Consider the following 17,998-nt stretch of genomic DNA (forward strand, 5'->3'; position numbering starts at 1 on the left):
AGAAAGAGGAAATGAAAAAGCAAGTTGCCAAACATTGGAAGGCGAGATAACAGTTCTTGGAGCTCAGAGAGGAATTGACAAGAAATGACACAGAATTAAGGAGAAAATTCCTAAGAAAGTTCCTCTTAGAACAACAATGAAGAAACTTAATACCAATATATATTGGTATTATATTGGTATAACATACCAATATTATACCAAGATTGGTATAATATTGGTATAACATACCAATATTATACCAAGATTGGTATAATATTATTATATTATTAAATATAATAATATTTATTATTATAAATTGGTATAATTTATTCAGTCTTGTTGCTTCTAAATATAAATATATTTATCCCTTGTGTTGTCTTGCGAGTCAAAAGTGACCCACTACATGTTTAGCTTTAACTGTCTTTATCCAACTTAAAATGTTCTGACTTTTCCTTTTCCTAAATTGACCCCTCATTAGAAGCACATCTGTTTCCGTGTGGGCTGTACACCACTGGTTCGATTCCCGGCATGATGACCTTGTCTTCCCCTCTTTCATTACCCACTTTCCTGTCTGATTACTCTCAAATAAAGGTTGTCTGAGTTAAAAAAATAAAATAAAAAAAAACATTTGAAAGAGAGATCCTTTATTAGCTTTCCTCCTTATTTGATGTCAACTAAATGATTTGAGTATAACTGGCTTAAATTTGTCATTTTAAGCACACTTGTTGAATTCAGTTAGAAAAACTTCATATATAGATTTGGATAAACTTAGTAAATTGAGTTGGTTAGATATAATAAATTGTGTTGGATACACATAACATGAGTTGGATAAACTTGAAAAATTGAGACAGATAGAGATAATAACTTGAGTTTTTAAACTTAATTAAGTTAGATGAACTTAATTGAATTATCTGTTACCAATTGCTGCAATTCAATTAAGTTTGTTCAACTGTTAAATGTGTTAACCTTTGTATCAGGGCATGATTTTAAAATTGTTTTGTTCTTTAAATTAAAATTTATCAACAACATTTCATCCATCATGGAGCATCGTGGTGTTCCATGATGAAACACCACAGTTTATTCATTTTAGACTGCACTCTAAAAAGTGTACACTTTCGAGAATTAAGTGAGATTAATTATAAATAAGTCCATAACATGAACAACAACCGTTTTGAGAGTGCACTCTCAAAAGTGTACACTAAGAAGTGCCTCTCAAAAGTGCACTTCTTGGTGTAAACTCAAAAGAGTTTAATGTCTTTAAGTCCAGAACATGAACTACAAATACACTTTTGAGAGTTTACTCTCAAAAGTATAGACTTTTGAGAGTCTACACATATAAAAGAATGAACGGTAACACTTTATTTGACGGGTTGTGAATAAGACTGTCATAAACATGACATAACATGACATAACACCTGTCATGGACATGAGTACGTCTTCATGAACATTTATGACTGTTGCCATAAAGTGTCATTCGGTAAATACAAATGACACTGATTAAATTTGAAAATGTATGTAGCTTTATGTTATTAAAGCTAAAGTTCAATCAGTAATACTTTTATAACAAATTGATGTCAGATCATGATTTCTTGGTTAATGTCAAGATGTCATAACGAAGACATTTTGAATAATGTCAACTTTGTATTAAAAGTGTCATGATTTACCGAATGACACTTTATGACAACAGTCATAAATATTCATGAAGACTTACTCATGTTCATGACAGGTGTTATGTCATGTTTATGACGGTGTCATGACAGTCTCATTCACAACTCGTCAAATAAAGTGTTACTGAATGAACTTCTGACAAAAACGTTACAAATTGTTGACTTTTTCCCTTTTAGTATAGTTAATTCAGACGTAATTACTTCACATTTATATAATTACAATAATAAACCTTTACTGTGTGTAAAAAAAAAACTGTTATGACAGTTGCTTTTTGGTAAAAAGAAAAAGTGCAATACTGTTGATTGTCTTTCTGTACTGTGTAACAAAACGCACATGATAAAATATTAATTGAGTTGAATTGATAGACAACAGATTTTTTTCATCATGCAAAATAGATGTTGGATTTCAAATTAGCTGCTTTATTTTCTAAAACTCATTTGTTTAGAATTGCCTAATTTATAATAACTGAAAAATAGATTAATTCTAGTCTGCGTTACATCTTTTTATTACTTCTTATTTTGCTAATAAAATGTGCTGTTTCATCCTTATTGAAATGAAAAAAAACAATTTGATGGTCTGATTTAATTCAAGTCAATTCAGCATTCAGAGCAATGTGATGTGGGTGTATACTTTCGAAGAGGAAGGCCGATTTGGGGAAAGAAATGTCTGAGTCATCTTGTGTTAGATGTAAACCCAGAACGTCCATCAGAACTGCAGCCTGACCAGCAGCAACAGGATTAAAGGATTCAGACTGTTCACGGGACAATATGGAGTCTGCTGGACCTGCTTCTGTTCTGTTGTGGATGCTAATGTGGACCACTGACTGTGACACACAGCCTTTGGCAGAGGAAGGTGGGTCATTCATGATTTGAGATATTCAAGTGGAGAAAATGGATTGCTGGCAGGTAAAAACACAAAAGAACAACATGTGATTATAATTCCCTGGAAACTGAAGAAATGCAGCTGTGGAAAAGAAAATTATTGGAATTGCAGAAACTCTTTATTAGCGCTTTTGAGAATTTGCATTTCATTAACGAAGTTCTATTAACTAATGCTGTTCATGTGTGAAAACCTTCTGTTTAGTGGTTGAATGTATAAAAGGCAGAGAAATTTTGCTTCTAGAAACTCCAACATTCGAGACGAATGGAGTCCAGCCTGAGAGGAACAGAGTATGTTTCACATATGGGCCTGTTGATCACACTGGTCAACAGGGAAAAACTTGTCTGTTTTTCATCTGTTTTAGGGTCATGTTGATGAGCTGAATCCTAAAATCCCATTGGTTTTGCTCAATCAGGTCAACTTTCTGAACTATGGAACAACATGAGCATCAAAATGCAGGACTTGTTCTCACATCTGGAGAATCTGATCAATGAGTGATGAGCAGGAGGAGAGATTCCATCAGGACAGAACAGAGACGGAGAATTTTACACAATGAAGACGTCATGTTCAGTTCACATGTACTTACATTTACCAGTGTTTATTACTCAATCTACAGAAATCCAAGTTTGTAACATTTAATTAATACACTCTGTTAGAAAACTTTTTTTTTCTCCTAAAACCTTTTTTGGATGAGAAATATTAACAGAAACGAACTGATAATGTCACAAAAATGTCATCGATTTAGTTAGAAGATGAGATTTCTTCAAATCAAATGAGAATAAAAACCTGACCTGATTGAGAAACATGGTTGTCATTTTTGGATTCAGCCATTCAAAAATAGTCCTAATTCAGTTGAACAAACATAGAGAACTTCCAAAAGATATTTTTTTGTAACCCAATGTTATAAAATCTGATACTGTGAAATAGATTTATTTATGTTCGGAGCTGCAAGTGGCTCTTTGAGCCTCTGCTGTGGCTCTTAACTTTGACCAAACATGATTCAAATGAAGAGCAATGTTTTAAAATGTAAAGGTAATTTTTTTTTAAAATTGCTAGGTTATTAATGTTTTCTAGATGTCCAACAAAAGCACATTTTCACAAATATAGGAATATTCTTTTTTATAAATCTTCTTCCCAAAGATTGCAAATTATGTGCTTTTTATGTCATGTTCTATTCATCTAGGAAGCGTGCTAAACGTAATTAACTGATTTACATCAGTACAAAAATAAAATTTGGTATTTAATTTAAAAATCGAAACATATTTCCTATAGTGGAGGTAAAAACAAGTATTTTGTCTGAAGAGTTGTGTAGTTTTTTTTTATGGCAAAAAGCAAATTTTGTTCAAAAATGACTTAAATTTGGGGCGTGCTGTGGTGGCGCAGGGGGTTAGCACGCCCCACGTTTGGAGGCCTTTGTCCTCGACGCGGACGTCGTGGGTTCAACTCCCGGTCCCGACGACCTTTGCCACATGTCTTCCCCCCTCTCCTCACCCTCCTTCCTGCCTGCCTACTGAACCCTAACCCTGCCACAAGTCAGGAAATGAAACTTTCACTAAGTTTTATGTTGGCTGAGTGAAAAGCGTTCTTCTTCATGAAGGATTCCAAAAATGTTTAAAAAAATAAACAAAAAAATGAACAAACACAACACTGTTACTTAGTTTAAAAACGTTTTGTTGTAGTTTTTAAGTGATTTTGGGTTTGAAAAAAAAAATACCTTCAAAACCATCTACCAACTGTAATTACTTCCAACTCTCGCTAATTGAAAGTGACAGAAAATTGTCATTCAAACCAAGTCAATCAATCAATCAAATTCAGCAAAACAAAAAACAGGGGTTTTTGGGGGGTTTATTTGGAACTGATGTTTGAAATTCATTATTTTCTGCACCTGTTTGAGAGGCATGAGTGAAAAGGAATCCACTGATCCACAGAATGCTTGTCAACATTTACATCTGGAGCCCTGAAACCACAAACTGTTCTGATTCTGTTATTGTTCTGTTGGTTCAAATGAGACATAAATGTAACTAAACCAAGTGATGGTGGGACGTTCTCCTCTCTGCAGTAGAACTTTTCAACTCTGGTAAAGCGGCCAGGCTGGGATGGACGTCAGAACCGCTCGGACAGGTGAGTGAATCTTCTACACTTACAGTTCCATATAATCTTTGTGGAGGTGGATTTGTTCACTCTGTCTCAGAGCACTGAGCTTTCTGAGTGAAGCTGGTGCTGTTCTCCACTTACATCCATGACTAGGTTCTGGGTACTCTCCCATACGGTCCACAGCCGCACCGGCTTGATTCTAAGTTTACTCCAGGCTGGTCTTCATTGATGTTTGTCTTTTCTGTCTCTGTCTGCTGGGCATCATAATCTCTGAAGAGGACAGAGTGGAGAAGTGATGTCACCACTGATATAATTCAGAACTTCATGGCCAGTCTGTACAGTCAGCACTAAAACTCTCACTCATACTGAACCAGGCTCTGCTTCTGCTGGGGGTTTCTTCCTGTTAAGGGGGTGGGGATTCCATTCTGCTGTCACTGCATGCATGTTCAGTGTGAGGAATTGCTGTGAGTCAGTGAGTTGATGGAATTTGCTGGGTTTCCTTTTAAATCAACTTAAGTAATAAACTGAACATGACTGCATTGTTTGAGAACCAGAATCACACTGACTGTTATGAAAGAACTGGTGTTGAGAATTGGTGCTACCTGAATAAACTGAACTGAATTTCATTTCATTCAAAGAGTGGAGAGGAAATGCAGTGAAAGCAAACTACAATCAATGAAACATGGTGTTGGCAGCATCATGTTGTGGAGGTGATGGGCAGGGAAACTGACAGAGGAGAAACAGACAGTCACTCTGAACCTGCAGCCAGAGCTGCAATGGACCGCAAGGTTTAGAACAAGGAGTTACAATGGTCCAGTCAAAGCCCATATCTTTAAAACTCATTAAGAATACGTGCTAATACTTAAAGATTCACATTCACAGACATTTTGCAAAGAATTGTCAACAAGACATGGAATTGGTTCTGACAGCCCTCAACATGTTCGACCATGGCTGACTTTTTTATGCCTTTTTCTTTAAATTACAGTGGAGTGAAATTCGACTACCGTTTGGTTCTGGAGGTTCTGAGCCCGTACTCCAGGCCTGTAGAAACTCCGGATGGAGATCAGTCTTAAGCAAGTGGATGGAGCGCAGAGAAGCCCACCATTTACTGATAGATATTTCAGTTGCTCAGGAGGGAGAGTCGTCTGGTGAGCTCAGTCCGCTGAAAGTTCATCTTTTTGACACAGACAATACCTCCTCCAAATTCCCAAAAGGTCCGAGTGTCCTGGACCTCCAGAATTCCAAACTGTTCTCCAGTTCCGATGGTCTGGACTCCATATCCAGTCACCTGAACCGCAGCGTGTCCCTGAGCCTGGGTCCGGTCTCACGCAAAGGCTTCCAGCTCGGCTTCTCCTACACGGGAGAGTGTGTGTTCATCGCTTCCATCAGAGTGTATTACAAAGCATGCCCTGACCTCGTCTCCAACCTGACGTCGTTCCCGAGGACGGGGGCCGGCGCAGAGCCGGTGTGGGGTCGCTGTGTGGCGGGCGCCGTGCAGTCGGCCCCTCCTGTCAGAGAGTGCGGCCTGGACGGAGCGTGGAGCTCACAGCAAGGCGGCTGCTCCTGTGGGCCAGGCCTGGAGGAGAGAGGTCACACATGTGAAGGTAGGAAACACATTTGTACGGCTGATACAAGGAGAGTCATGACCTGCGCTGTTGTTCAAAATATTCTCAGGTCACACATGATAGCAATATCTTCACTATGTAAAATAAAACCTTCCAAATAAAATTTAACCGTGAGCAAAATGAACTGAGCTGCTTTGATCCTATTCTTTATTTCTGCACACAGAAAGAAAGGAATAAAACTTGTGACTGATTTGATGATATTTGGAACTATAATCACTTGAATCAGCATGGATTTTTTTTTTTTATTTCTCTGCTTTAACTTTTCTACAGAGATGATGTCAGGGAGACGCGGGTCTCATTTTAGCACAGAGCTGATTTAACCCTCCTGTTATGGTAAAATGTCCATTGCTATATGTTTCCTTGCAGCTATGAACCATATTTCACCACACACACACAAACACAACACACCACACACATACATGCACACGCCGACACACACAAGCCCACTTTCTCACTATTCTCTTTACTTCACTAGGAAACTGCGAGAAAGCAGGTGTTCACACAACTTTTGACAGGAATCTTTTCTGTTCCTGTGGACAAACTCCACCCACACTGAGTGACACTCAGCAGAAGTGGAGGAAATATAAATACTCTCTGCATGACTCATTTATCTTGATTTTAATCAGCGGGTCAATTTGACCCTGAACAGTATGTGTGTCTCAAGTTCAATTATAAAGATCACCCATTAAAAAAAAAGTGTAATATAAAAAAAATTTATCAAAGATAAATTTCAAGGAAATTATTGTTTTTTTGTGTCTAAGTTTTTTTCAGTGGACATTAAAAATGTAAATTCAATTTTTTATGCCCAAATGAGTAAATGAGCAGGTTGTTGTTATTTATCCTTAATTTCTGAGAAATAATAAATCATCATTGCACAAATATTGATTGAAATGGTTACTATTTGAGTTAATAATCAGATACAAAAATGTTTTGGAGGGATTTTTTGGATTCTGACACTATTGCATGATTAAATACTCCCCGGGTCAAACTGACCCACGAACATTTTTGCTGTACCCTAGAAACGAACCTAACAGGAGGGTTAAACCATCTGCTGGGAGATTTTAGACCTTGACAAGTTTTTAAGACTTTCAGCTTTGAAAATAAACTCTGCTTGAAGTTTGTGTTAGTTTCAGCCTACAGGAAAAACCAAGAAGAATTCTCACTGCAAGTAAGATAATAACTGCTCACAAACACCCAGAAGCCCACTTCAAAAAACTGAATGACATGATCAGTCATTCAGTTCAGGAAGACGTTTTTCCTTCTTCCTAATGACTTTTTTCTCTGTTAGCTACTTGAAAGTGAACTATGGTCTCATGATGTAGAGACTGAAACAGGCTGCAGTTTTTAAAATTAGACAAAAATGGATTTTTCATATTTCTTGGATCATATTTCCTGTGCTGCAGATCAATGAATGGATGAATTCTGAATCATAGCAAAGTAATGTTGTTATGCTCTCAGCATTTCATTCAGAACAAATTATTGGAACAATTTGGGGTTTTTTAAAAAAACGCCCAAAGTTGGTGTGTTGATTATATTCTCATGTGATTATTTATGAACAATTTATTCTTGGTGGCTTTGGAAAAGTCAACTCATGACTTTCACATCCTCATTTTCTCTGTTGTCTTCCTTCCCATTCTGAAGGAGGACTTTATGTTGGAAATTTGGCTTCATGTTTTCTCAGTTTTGCATTTCTTAAAAAAAAATTTAAAAATCAAGTTTTTGCATTTCTTGTTTTCCTCTGTTATGCAACAGCATTTCATGGTAAAACATAACCCGACTTTCTGTCATAAACAGTATGAGGTTTATCAAGGACATTTTAATAAAAGAAACATTTTAGTTCCCTAAAGTGAAAAAATGCTTCATATCTTAAAGCTTCAACAAGAAAGTAAGTTATTAAATAGTAACTCTGTGTTGCTATTTAAATGCTTGAACTTAATTGGTGTTTATGTGACGTTTTAACGGCAGCCTGTCTTTGGAATGAACATGAATATATTTCTTTACCTGGGATATTTGTGCTGGATTGTGTGCTCAATGGTTGTTTTGGTTGATTGTGATTGTATTTATTTATTTCAAACAAATTTTTAAAGGCAAAAAAAGGAAACAGTCAGAAAACAAAACCTGTGCATACATAACCAAGAAGAAAATCATTTGTTTACCACGACTTTTCTGTTTGAAAAGCAGAAGGAAGAAGTGAACATTTATTTAATACTTCCCCTTGTCTCAATTTAATGAAATATATTATTTCCCGATTCTATAATTATCAAAAAAAATGATTAAAGTCATGTTATAATAGTCATATGCCTGTTTAATGTGCTGTGAAGAATTTAGCAGAAAAGAAAGAAAAGCAGAGAATTTAAAACTGTGGAGGTGTGTTTGAAACATGGTCATCATGTAGTTGTTACAATCATAGATTCATTTTGAAGGTAGTTGTTTGAGATAACGCCCCCTGCTGTTTTGTTGTTGTAAACCCAGACACAAGTTGTCTGATATAAATATACGAATCTTTAACACAGACAGATTTAATAAAGGGAATGTTTAAAAAGCGTGGCCACAAAAGAAATGACAAAAAAAATGCTATTTTGTTCAAATTTTTGAAGATGCAATCTCATAATTCAGAAGATCGTGGTTGCGCTTTGGAAATTACACTATAAACGGTAAGAGATGATCCCTGTTTGTCCCACAGCCTGCAGGATGGGCTACTACAAACCCACCAATTGGGGAGGAGAATGCCAGCTGTGCCCACCAAACAGCAGGACCCCCAGGGAGGGGTCAGAGAGCTGCGAGTGCCTGCAGGGATTCAGCCGCCTGCCCTCTGACCCCCATGACCTTGGCTGCAGTAGTAAGGAATCAGTTATTTTCTGCTTGTAATCAGGAGTTTTAAACATGTTTATGTGGATTCATCTGTTTGTACAAGCTGTACAAACTCTGGGTGCTTGTACAGCCTCCAGTCTGCTGTATAGATCCACCTGTATTTACCTCCATTCTCCATAACAACCAGATCTGTGTTCTGTAGACATGCACAAGTTCATCACTGCACAACCATTAGTCATCCAGTCAACAGATTCTCCCTGCTGGGCTGTATTCTGTCTGTCTGTGGATGATGGATGGGACAGTTCTCCATAAGATGTTCAAAGTTGGGATATTGTTTTATAATCTACACCTGAATAAACACACACTTTTCAGGTTTGTATTTGTACAAAAAGACATTTCTTCTTTCCAGTAATGTGCTGCTATATTTACCACACAGAGTCCAATAAAACCTGCTTCAGTTTATGGTTGTAACATGACAATGTGAAAAAGTATGAAAGGCGTAAGGTAGACAGGAATATAAGAAAATCAACAACTCTGAAGTTGAATGGAGTATGATATGCAGGATATAAAAATGTTAGGGAAATAAAACGGCTGAAATAAGCAAATATTAAATAAGAAAAGAGCCACACTCTGTTGACCTGGATTTAATGGTGGTAAGAGGATTTTACTCTCACTGTTTGAAACCGACTGCTGCTGGAGAACTGAAAGTGAAGCTATTGAAGTTATTGCTTCAGTTTCTCCCACATGAATCACAGCAAACCATATTTCTGCAATATGTAAATATTTAGTGAACACTAGTGAAATGTAATGAAAAAATACAAATCACATCCTTAGTCAAAAATTCATTTATGAAACTTTTGTTCTCCACAAAGTCATAGAAACGTTGCTACACAAAGTGCTGTGCAGAAGGATGATAGGAGGGGTGTGTGTGTGTGTGTGTGTGTGTTTTCTTCCACAGAGCCGCCCTCTGCTCCTCTAAATCTAACAACCAGGGCTGTTAACGACTCAGTGCTGGTCCTGAAATGGGACGGCCCCCACGACCGGGAAGGCCGGACAAACGTAAAATACCAAGTAAAGTGTGAAAAGGCAGCAGAGATGGGAGGTCGGTGGGAGCCGTGTGGGAACCAGGTGCTTTTCCTGCCAGACTCTGATGGACTGAACGACACGTCGGTCACCGTCCTGGGACTGAACCACCAGCTTGACTACAGACTGTCAGTGCAGGCCTGGAATCACATCTCCTCTCTGCAGCCAGCGCCACATTCATCCACTGCGACTGTCATCTTGCACAGAAGTAAGTCAGCCTATCAGAGAGATGGGATTGCACCATCATCCTGGGTTTGATGGGTTAGCTTCAATGAACCAGACATTAAAAATGCTTCATAATGCTGCATATCTACTACTTCTGTTGCAAAGGTAAGGTAATTTCATTTATATAGCACATTTTCAGCCACAAGGCAATTCAAAGTGTTTTACATAAATTAGAAGGAAATAACAAAACAACAAACCAAAGGAAAAGAGCAAAAGAAGAAAAAGGAAGGCATGAAACCAAATGTTGGTTCTCCAGGTTTGATGCTATGAAGTAGATGGTGCTAAATGTTGATCTAAAGTATATAAACTAAACTTTTAAACACTTTTGGATTGTTAAGATAATTATAAGCACTTCATCATTTATGAGCTACAAGGAGTTTCTTTGGAAAAACTAATAGGAGCTGCTCTTCATGACAATCTAAAAAGTATAATATTGGTCTAAATAGTGAATTCTCCACAATTTCCAAAAGTAAAATGCTAAGCCTTAACCTCACACTGTGAGTTATCAAATTTCACATTTCAGCACATCCACAGGGTAAATATCCATGATTTACTTCACCTGCAGGCTCAGTAAATACACCCCAGTCACTGGGCAGCATTTTGATCTGTGGCTCCCGTCAGAATGCCTGACCCGCCTCCTCCTGTTCTGCTTCAGGGAGGACTGTGGTGATCACTGGGGCTCCTGTGTTAGACGACTCGGCTGGTGGAGCCGCTCCGGCTCAGGCTCCGGCTCACAGGTGGTCCCAGTTCCAGTCCACATGGCTCACAGTCGTGGTTTTACTCAGCACTGTGTTGCTGACAGCTGTGATCTTTGTCGTCATGTACTTCATTCACAAAAACTACACTAAGCTCAGGTAACAGTAGACTTCCAGCTGACTCTTTTACTCATTTTGTCAATCTTGTCTGTCCTCAGTGTGAATCCTATTTTTGTTTTTTACACACACACACGCACCCCTCCATACACACACACATATATTTCGGACAATCTCTGATTGGTTAAATCATAATAAATACATTCCAAATAAATGTCCATATTTGGTGCTATTTATTTAAAATAAGTGCAGTTTGAGTCCATTAAAAACATTTATCCTAATTTATTTATTGTTTAAATCAAAGTTGTATTAAATCAGTGCAGTCTGTTTAATGTATCAGTATGTATGAAATAACTTTTAGATGCTTAAAAAGGTGCAGCTGAGTTAATGTCTCTGTCCTCTGAGCAATGAGAAGTGATAACATTACGTTTCATGCTTTCATGCAGTACAGAACTAATAATGATTGTGCTGAAACCACACCGGCCCTCCAGGTCAGAACCGGACCATGAAATGCAGCTCCTCCCAGGGAACGCTCAGATCTCCTACCATCCACCAAGCATTACAGAGACCGGAGCTCAGCTGCCTCACAGTGAGTGTTTAGTTATCTGAACTCTGGGGGTCAGTCATGATTTTAACTAAGTTTGCCAAACTAAATTTTATTCTAAAACTAAATTTTATTCTAACTTTCCCAAAACTGCTTTTATTTTCATGCTTTTCTATATTTTCCCAAAGAATTGATTTGAAGGAGAACTGGGTCTCTTTGGAATCTGTTTACTAGCATAAGTCACAGAGCTGGTCACATTTTAATCACATTCAAAACTAAAACTGAAGCAAACAAGAAAATTGTTCATCTGAGACATGATGAACAGAAAGGTGCATCAAAGAACTTTGTGATACAGTCAGTATTCTTTCAGTGAGCTGTGCAGATCTGAAAACTATCATATCATAAGAGGAATTTCTTTATGTGATAGCCAAGAGTTTGCTAAGAAATGTTAGAAGTTGCATTTTTCTTTTTAAATGAGGATTTTTGTTGTGCTTCAGATCAGCAGGGCGCGGCCCAGCTGCTGGAGGGGGTTGGTGGACGCTTGTTGGACAGTCTGAAGGACGTCTTGGTGGAAAGAAACCAACTGACCCTGGGCAAGGAGCTGGGCAAAGGTCAGACCAGAACAATAGTTTCTGCATGCTGCTTACATGAACAAGACATGAACAAGACATGTGACTCTGTAGTAAATGAAGGTGACAGGATGTTTGGAGCTGTTTTTACAAACAGAGCAGTAGAAGAACATACTGCGATGGCAGCCTGATGACGCAAATGCTTCCTAAGTAACATCAGCTTCCACTTACAGGAGAGTTTGGGTTAGTGTATGAGGGGATCTTCACGCCGCAGGCTGGTGCTGACGTCAGGGTGGCTGTGAAAACCATGAGAGGTTTGGAGCCAACAGAGAAGCTTCATCAGACGTCTGCTTGACCAGCTCTCCTTTCTCATCATTTTCTCTGGTTGCAGTTGGAATCCACAACCAGCGGGACTTGGAGGAGTTTTTGAAAGAGGCTGAGATAATGAAGAACTTTGATCATGAAAACGTTGTCAGGCTGCTTGGTAAGCGAGAACACAGAGGAATGATTAGAACTGAGCCCAGACTCCTTTCAGATCCTCCTGTCCCCTCAGTCAAAGATAAGATAAGATAAGATAAGATAAGATAAGATAAGATAAGATAAGATAAGATAAGATAAGATAAGATCAGATAAATCCACTAAATAAGAACAGCCACATTCTCACATACATCATTTATGATGATTAATGGTTGTTTTTGATTGCATTTAGTTTTGTTATTGCTATCGGGTAAAAACTGTCTCTGAGACGGTTGGTTCTTGTTCTGATTGCTCTGCATCTTCTGCCTGAAGGCAGCAGTGTGAACAGAGAAGGTCCGGGTTGAGAAGTGTCCTTTGTGATGTGTTGTGCTTTTCTTAGACAGCGGTCGCTGTGCAGGTCCTCCAGTGAGGGGAGAGGGCAGCCAATGATTTTTTGGGCTGTATGGAGTCACATGAAACATATTCCATAGAGATCATTATTAATCTGGGTGGATTTGGGGGAGGGATTGGGTACTGTGGGTTTTTAAATCAGTTGCTCTAGTTTATACGTGTGTTTTTCCTGCAGGTGTCACTTTAAAGAAGGAGGAAGATTCTCCTGTTCCTGTTCCTCTGGTCATCCTGCCGTACATGAAACATGGAGACCTGCGACGCTTTCTCATTGCTACACGCTATGGGGACATTCCAATGGTGAGGTGCCGTTATGAGGACACACACACACACACACACACACACACGCACACACACACCCCTGTGTACATACAGTGCTTAAAAAGAAACTCACCTCCTTGGTGAGTCATTGTGTTTCTTAATGGCTTTTGCAAATCAATCATGAGCAACATAATCAGACTTTTTTTCTTTTTCTTTTTTTACAAATATTGCAATAAAACCTATTTAATATCAAACTGAAAATTTATTTTACACAATAATGACACATTATTTTATTTATCATCAGATGAGTGATTTGATAAATACTGCCCCCTTCAGTCAGTATTCAGTAGCTGCTCCTCTGGCTGCAGTCAGTCAATGTGGATCTCAGTCAGGATGCTCATCTGGACGTTTCCTTACTTTTACAATCATTTCCAAAATGACACTGTGCCTGAGAAATCTCTGTGAAACATGAGACATTAATAACTCATCTACTTACAGTGTCCTTGTGTTTCATAACAATGTTTGACTGGAAGTCAGAGATTCTCTGAACCTCTGACGGCCAGATGCGGCAGAGAGCAGGAGAAACCAGGAGATGCTAAAACAATAAATAAAAAAAGTTTTGTTCAATTGTACTATTACACTAGTCAACACAAGCAACAAAAAAGTAAAATTAATGTGAAAAAACTGACCCATAAGCTCACAAAAGTCATAATCGGCACACAGTATCAATAGAAGCGCACTATATAAACTAAAGAAGTAATTATTTAACTTTAAAAATCAAGACCAAAACAAAGAAAATCTGAATCACAAACAAGATAAGACATGAACAACACAAAACAATACTTGTGAGCTCATAAATTGTTTGAATTGTTTAAACATTCAGCAGAAATCTGTGCAGGAGAAATATTCTCTAGACGTGGAAATAATCCTGCCTGGAATGAAGTTAGTTTCAGAAAAAAAAAACTTCCTGTTTTTCCTCTTCCAGTTTGTTCCCTTCCAGACGCTCCTGCGATTTATGATAGACATCGCAGCGGGGATGGACTATCTGAGCACAAGGGGATTTCTGCATCGGGACCTGGCTGCACGCAACTGCATGTGAGTCTGACCTTTGAAGGTGGGCAGATGCAGGTTAAGATGGGAAAATGCATGAAAATGATGTACATATGCTTTGATCCATGCTATAGAAATATGTATCTGTCTCTGCACAGGCTGGGGGATGATCTTCGGGTCTGTGTGGCCGACTTTGGCCTCTCTAAGAAAATCTACAGCAGCAATTACTACCGTCAAACAGTCACTGTCCGTGTGCCCATCAAGTGGATGGCCATTGAGAGCCTGTCTGAGTCTGTCTACACAACCAAAAGTGATGTGGTGAGTTTGCCTAGCAACGTTTCTATTTTTCTGCAGTGTTTCATTTCCATGTTGCCTTAACACAACAATCAACTTTTGTCACCAAAAAGTTGTATATTCCTGATCAAGTTACTGATCAAAAAAGAAGAAAACATAACAACTCTGTAATTCTTGCTGCCAGATAAATGGAATCTGAAAATGCAAAAAGAACAAACATAAGGAAGAGACATAAAATATTTAAAATATATATATATTAGTTGGTCAAAGGTATAGGACCATAGCAATCCTACGTGTAAAACAATACAATGAAGTTCAGTTTGTTATTGTAACTGGTAAAAAGCTCAACCTGAGTAAAACCTGCAGATTTCATCGACTCGCTTACTTTGCTTTCTGGAAAACATGCATCATGATCAGTAGATGATAGAAAAGCCTCATAGCAGCTGCTTTCATCCTATAATCCTCTTCTCCATGTCATAGTGGTCATTCGGAGTAACTATGTGGGAGATTGTGTCCCGAGGAAAGACTCCATATCCTGCTGTCCAAAACTATGAACTGCTGGAGCTGCTGCTGTCAGGACACACACTCAAACCACCTGCAGAGTGTGACGAGAAGCTGTGAGTCGGTCTGCTTTTTCTTGATGAGAAACTTTAAATAACCTACAATTTTGCTTTTTGTAGGAGTTTCATTATTTAAAATAACATATTTTATCACAAAATAATTAGCATACATTTTTTTAATGAAATGAATATTGCATATCTTGAAAAATAGGCAAAAGGACTATGTTCCTCATGCACCTTGAGGATGTATATTTTGCCGAGATCTCTTCTAATTGGTGATTGTACAATCAGTCAGTAGAGTCTGAAAAGATCAGTTTAAATAAATAAATAAATAAAAGAACAAGAACAGATCCAAAAATCTGTAAGGTTTTATAGATTTTGCAGATAATTATTAGAAATCAGGTGCAGCGTTCTGACAGCTGCTAGTTTTGTTCCTTCTTATCAAATCTTCTTATCAGTAGATTTGAAGAAACAATTCTGAAACTTTACCAAAAAAAATGAATGCACCTTGAGTTATTCAGCAAAAATATCCAAACATACACATTTGGACTTTAGAATAAGGAAGAGCATCAGGAGAAAAGGTAAGAGAGCAAGGAGAACATGAAAACACCACTTTATATGTGTTTTATAGTTGCCCAGTCCTTTTTGTTCCTGTTCTAATTAGAGAAAAACCAAAGATAAACAGAGAAAATAAGTAGTTTATGATTGCAACGTCTATGTTTTATGCACATGGCAGGCATATTGGATTTCGAGGTCAGGGTTAACATAGAAAACTCTATATTTTCTAACTCAGAATTCTGAAAACAGTTGTAAATTTCCCACATTTGTAAATGGGAAATTCCAGTTTCTGAGTTTAGGTTGCAGCATCACATTCCTCTTCATTCTTCAGATGAAAGGCCGGTTCTGAGAGAGGACAAATTCGTCTGTGGAAGAGAAAATAGACCAGAGTCCTAATTCAATTTGAAATGTGAGGAAATCTTAAAAAACAAAGATAGTTGTGTTCTATCAAATTTCTCCCCATTCACAGTATGGGAAAACATGCTCGAACAAAAACTGTCTACATATTATGAGGGATTTGAATGGGGAAGGTCTTTAGTGGAGGAATGAATGACTCCAACACCAAAGAAAATCACACTCAGCATCGTTGTGTAAGGAAGGATTTCTGCACCAAGATGTTCAATAAAACAATCAATATTGTGAGAAAAGTCTAAATCTTTTTCTCCCATCTTGCCCTTCAACCAGCTACAAAATCATGAAGAGCTGCTGGGACCAAGAGCCGCTGCTGAGGCCAGACTTTAGCGGTCTGCTTGACGAACTGAAAGGTCTTCTGTCCGAGCTCCCGGTTCTGGAAGCCTGGGAGGAGGCCAGTTACATCAACCAAGGATTAGATGCTGCATCTGCTGCTGTATCTGAGGATCCTGAGACGGACTCTGGAGGAAGACAGGAGAATGTCTACCTATCTTCTCCTGTGGGTGCGGAAGGATATGGAGCAATGCCACACTGATTACATCCGTTATTCAGACTTAAATACTGTTTTACTGTTCAGACGTCTTTAATCTGGTTTAGGATCCATAGGGACTGGATCTCTATTCTAACCTAGACGCAGGAGACAGGCAACCAGTCCATATAAGACCAAGAGACATACATGACAAACAATCTTCAACAATCCTTATTCTGATATATTTGCTCATTTCTGCTGTTTTTGCCATAATGTCACAAAAGGAAGCAGTGTGTGTGATATGTTGGTGCGCCTGCAGTTAACTCAAATGTGTTGAATTGACCTAGAAGATTAGAAAGTCATGATATGATTATTTCCCAAATTGTTTTAAGGGAATGTAATCCTCTAGGTGAACTTTTGACTTTATCCCTAATGACCTTGAAACAAGGAAGTTCAGTGTGGTTGGATGTCAGGCAGTAAGAAAACAGGTTATATGTCTGTTTTATGGAATATGTAGATATTTGGTTCCAACTTTACACAGCACCTGTAAAAAGGAGGATCTACCAGGCATGAAGACCAGCCTCCAATGTTTACAAAAACTACCTGGACATATGCATTATGCATTCGAATGGATTGGTAAAATGGAGAATTCTTCCAAATCCAACCAGCTTTCACAAGGATCTTATCAACATGTGGCAGAAGGAAACTGGAATTGAACCTACAACTTTCAGATTGCAAGACCTTTTCCTTGGAGCCACAGTGGCAGTGTCACATATGAAACTTTTTAATGTAAATTTCAATAAAACATTGATATTATTGAAAAGTTCATATATTTATTTTATATCTTATCTTTCTTTCCTGGGATGTAGACTAGAAAAAATATTTATATATATATATATATATATATATATATATATATATATATATAGATAGATAGATAGATAGATAGATAGATAGATAGATAGATAGATAGATAGATAGATAGATAGATAGTGTTGGAGTCATTGCCTATATATATATATATAAGCTGGCAGTCACCGGTTTGCAGATTTTATTTATTTCAAGATTTCTCCATGTATTTATAGCATTATTTATTTATTTACTTAATAATAGTGTTCTAACTCCTACTCAGGTGCCCAAGGAACTGGTTGGAGAACAAACACCGCCGACACGGCGCCGCTCTCCTTGTCGGTTGACGAATGGGGCAGACCCCACGTCTTATGACGGCCACAGATGAAAACT

General features: G+C 38.0%; 1 protein-coding gene across 5 annotated transcripts; it reads left to right on the plus strand.

The window, feature by feature from the left end:
- Window positions 1-2,167: 2,167 nt before the first annotated feature.
- Window positions 2,168-17,584, plus strand: LOC116732388 (ephrin type-A receptor 4). Of its 5 annotated transcripts, none has more exons than XM_032582511.1 (15): window positions 2,168-2,499; window positions 4,586-4,647; window positions 5,606-6,224; window positions 8,929-9,084; window positions 10,015-10,347; window positions 11,020-11,218; window positions 11,668-11,765; window positions 12,218-12,331; window positions 12,523-12,603; window positions 12,681-12,773; window positions 13,332-13,453; window positions 14,400-14,509; window positions 14,623-14,782; window positions 15,239-15,375; window positions 16,561-17,584. In XM_032582511.1, exons 1-15 carry the CDS (start codon window positions 2,415-2,417, stop codon window positions 16,820-16,822), a joined length of 2,631 nt encoding a protein of 876 aa, XP_032438402.1. In that variant the 5' UTR covers window positions 2,168-2,414; the 3' UTR covers window positions 16,823-17,584. The 5 variants fall into 5 exon arrangements, with proteins under 5 accessions (XP_032438402.1, XP_032438401.1, XP_032438403.1 ...); XM_032582510.1 differs by having other exon boundaries at window positions 2,169-2,499; window positions 4,586-4,641; window positions 5,600-6,224; XM_032582509.1 differs by lacking the exon at window positions 2,168-2,499 and adding an exon at window positions 2,530-3,150.
- The last annotated feature ends 414 nt before the right edge of the window (window positions 17,585-17,998 follow it).

Source organism: Xiphophorus hellerii, chromosome 14, assembly GCF_003331165.1.
Source record: "Xiphophorus hellerii strain 12219 chromosome 14, Xiphophorus_hellerii-4.1, whole genome shotgun sequence".
NCBI classification, from domain to species: Eukaryota; Metazoa; Chordata; class Actinopteri; order Cyprinodontiformes; family Poeciliidae; genus Xiphophorus; species Xiphophorus hellerii.

Excerpts from the sequence above, each read along its gene's own strand:
- LOC116732388 (XM_032582509.1), top strand. The coding sequence starts at position 3,024 with ATGAGCAGGAGGAGAGATTCCATCAGGACAGAACAGAGACGGAGAATT. Across the intron at positions 9,085-10,014 it reads CCATGACCTTGGCTGCAGTA|AGCCGCCCTCTGCTCCTCTA; the intron begins GTAAGGAATCAG and ends TTTCTTCCACAG. Across the intron at positions 12,604-12,680 it reads GGCTGTGAAAACCATGAGAG|TTGGAATCCACAACCAGCGG; the intron begins GTTTGGAGCCAA and ends CTCTGGTTGCAG.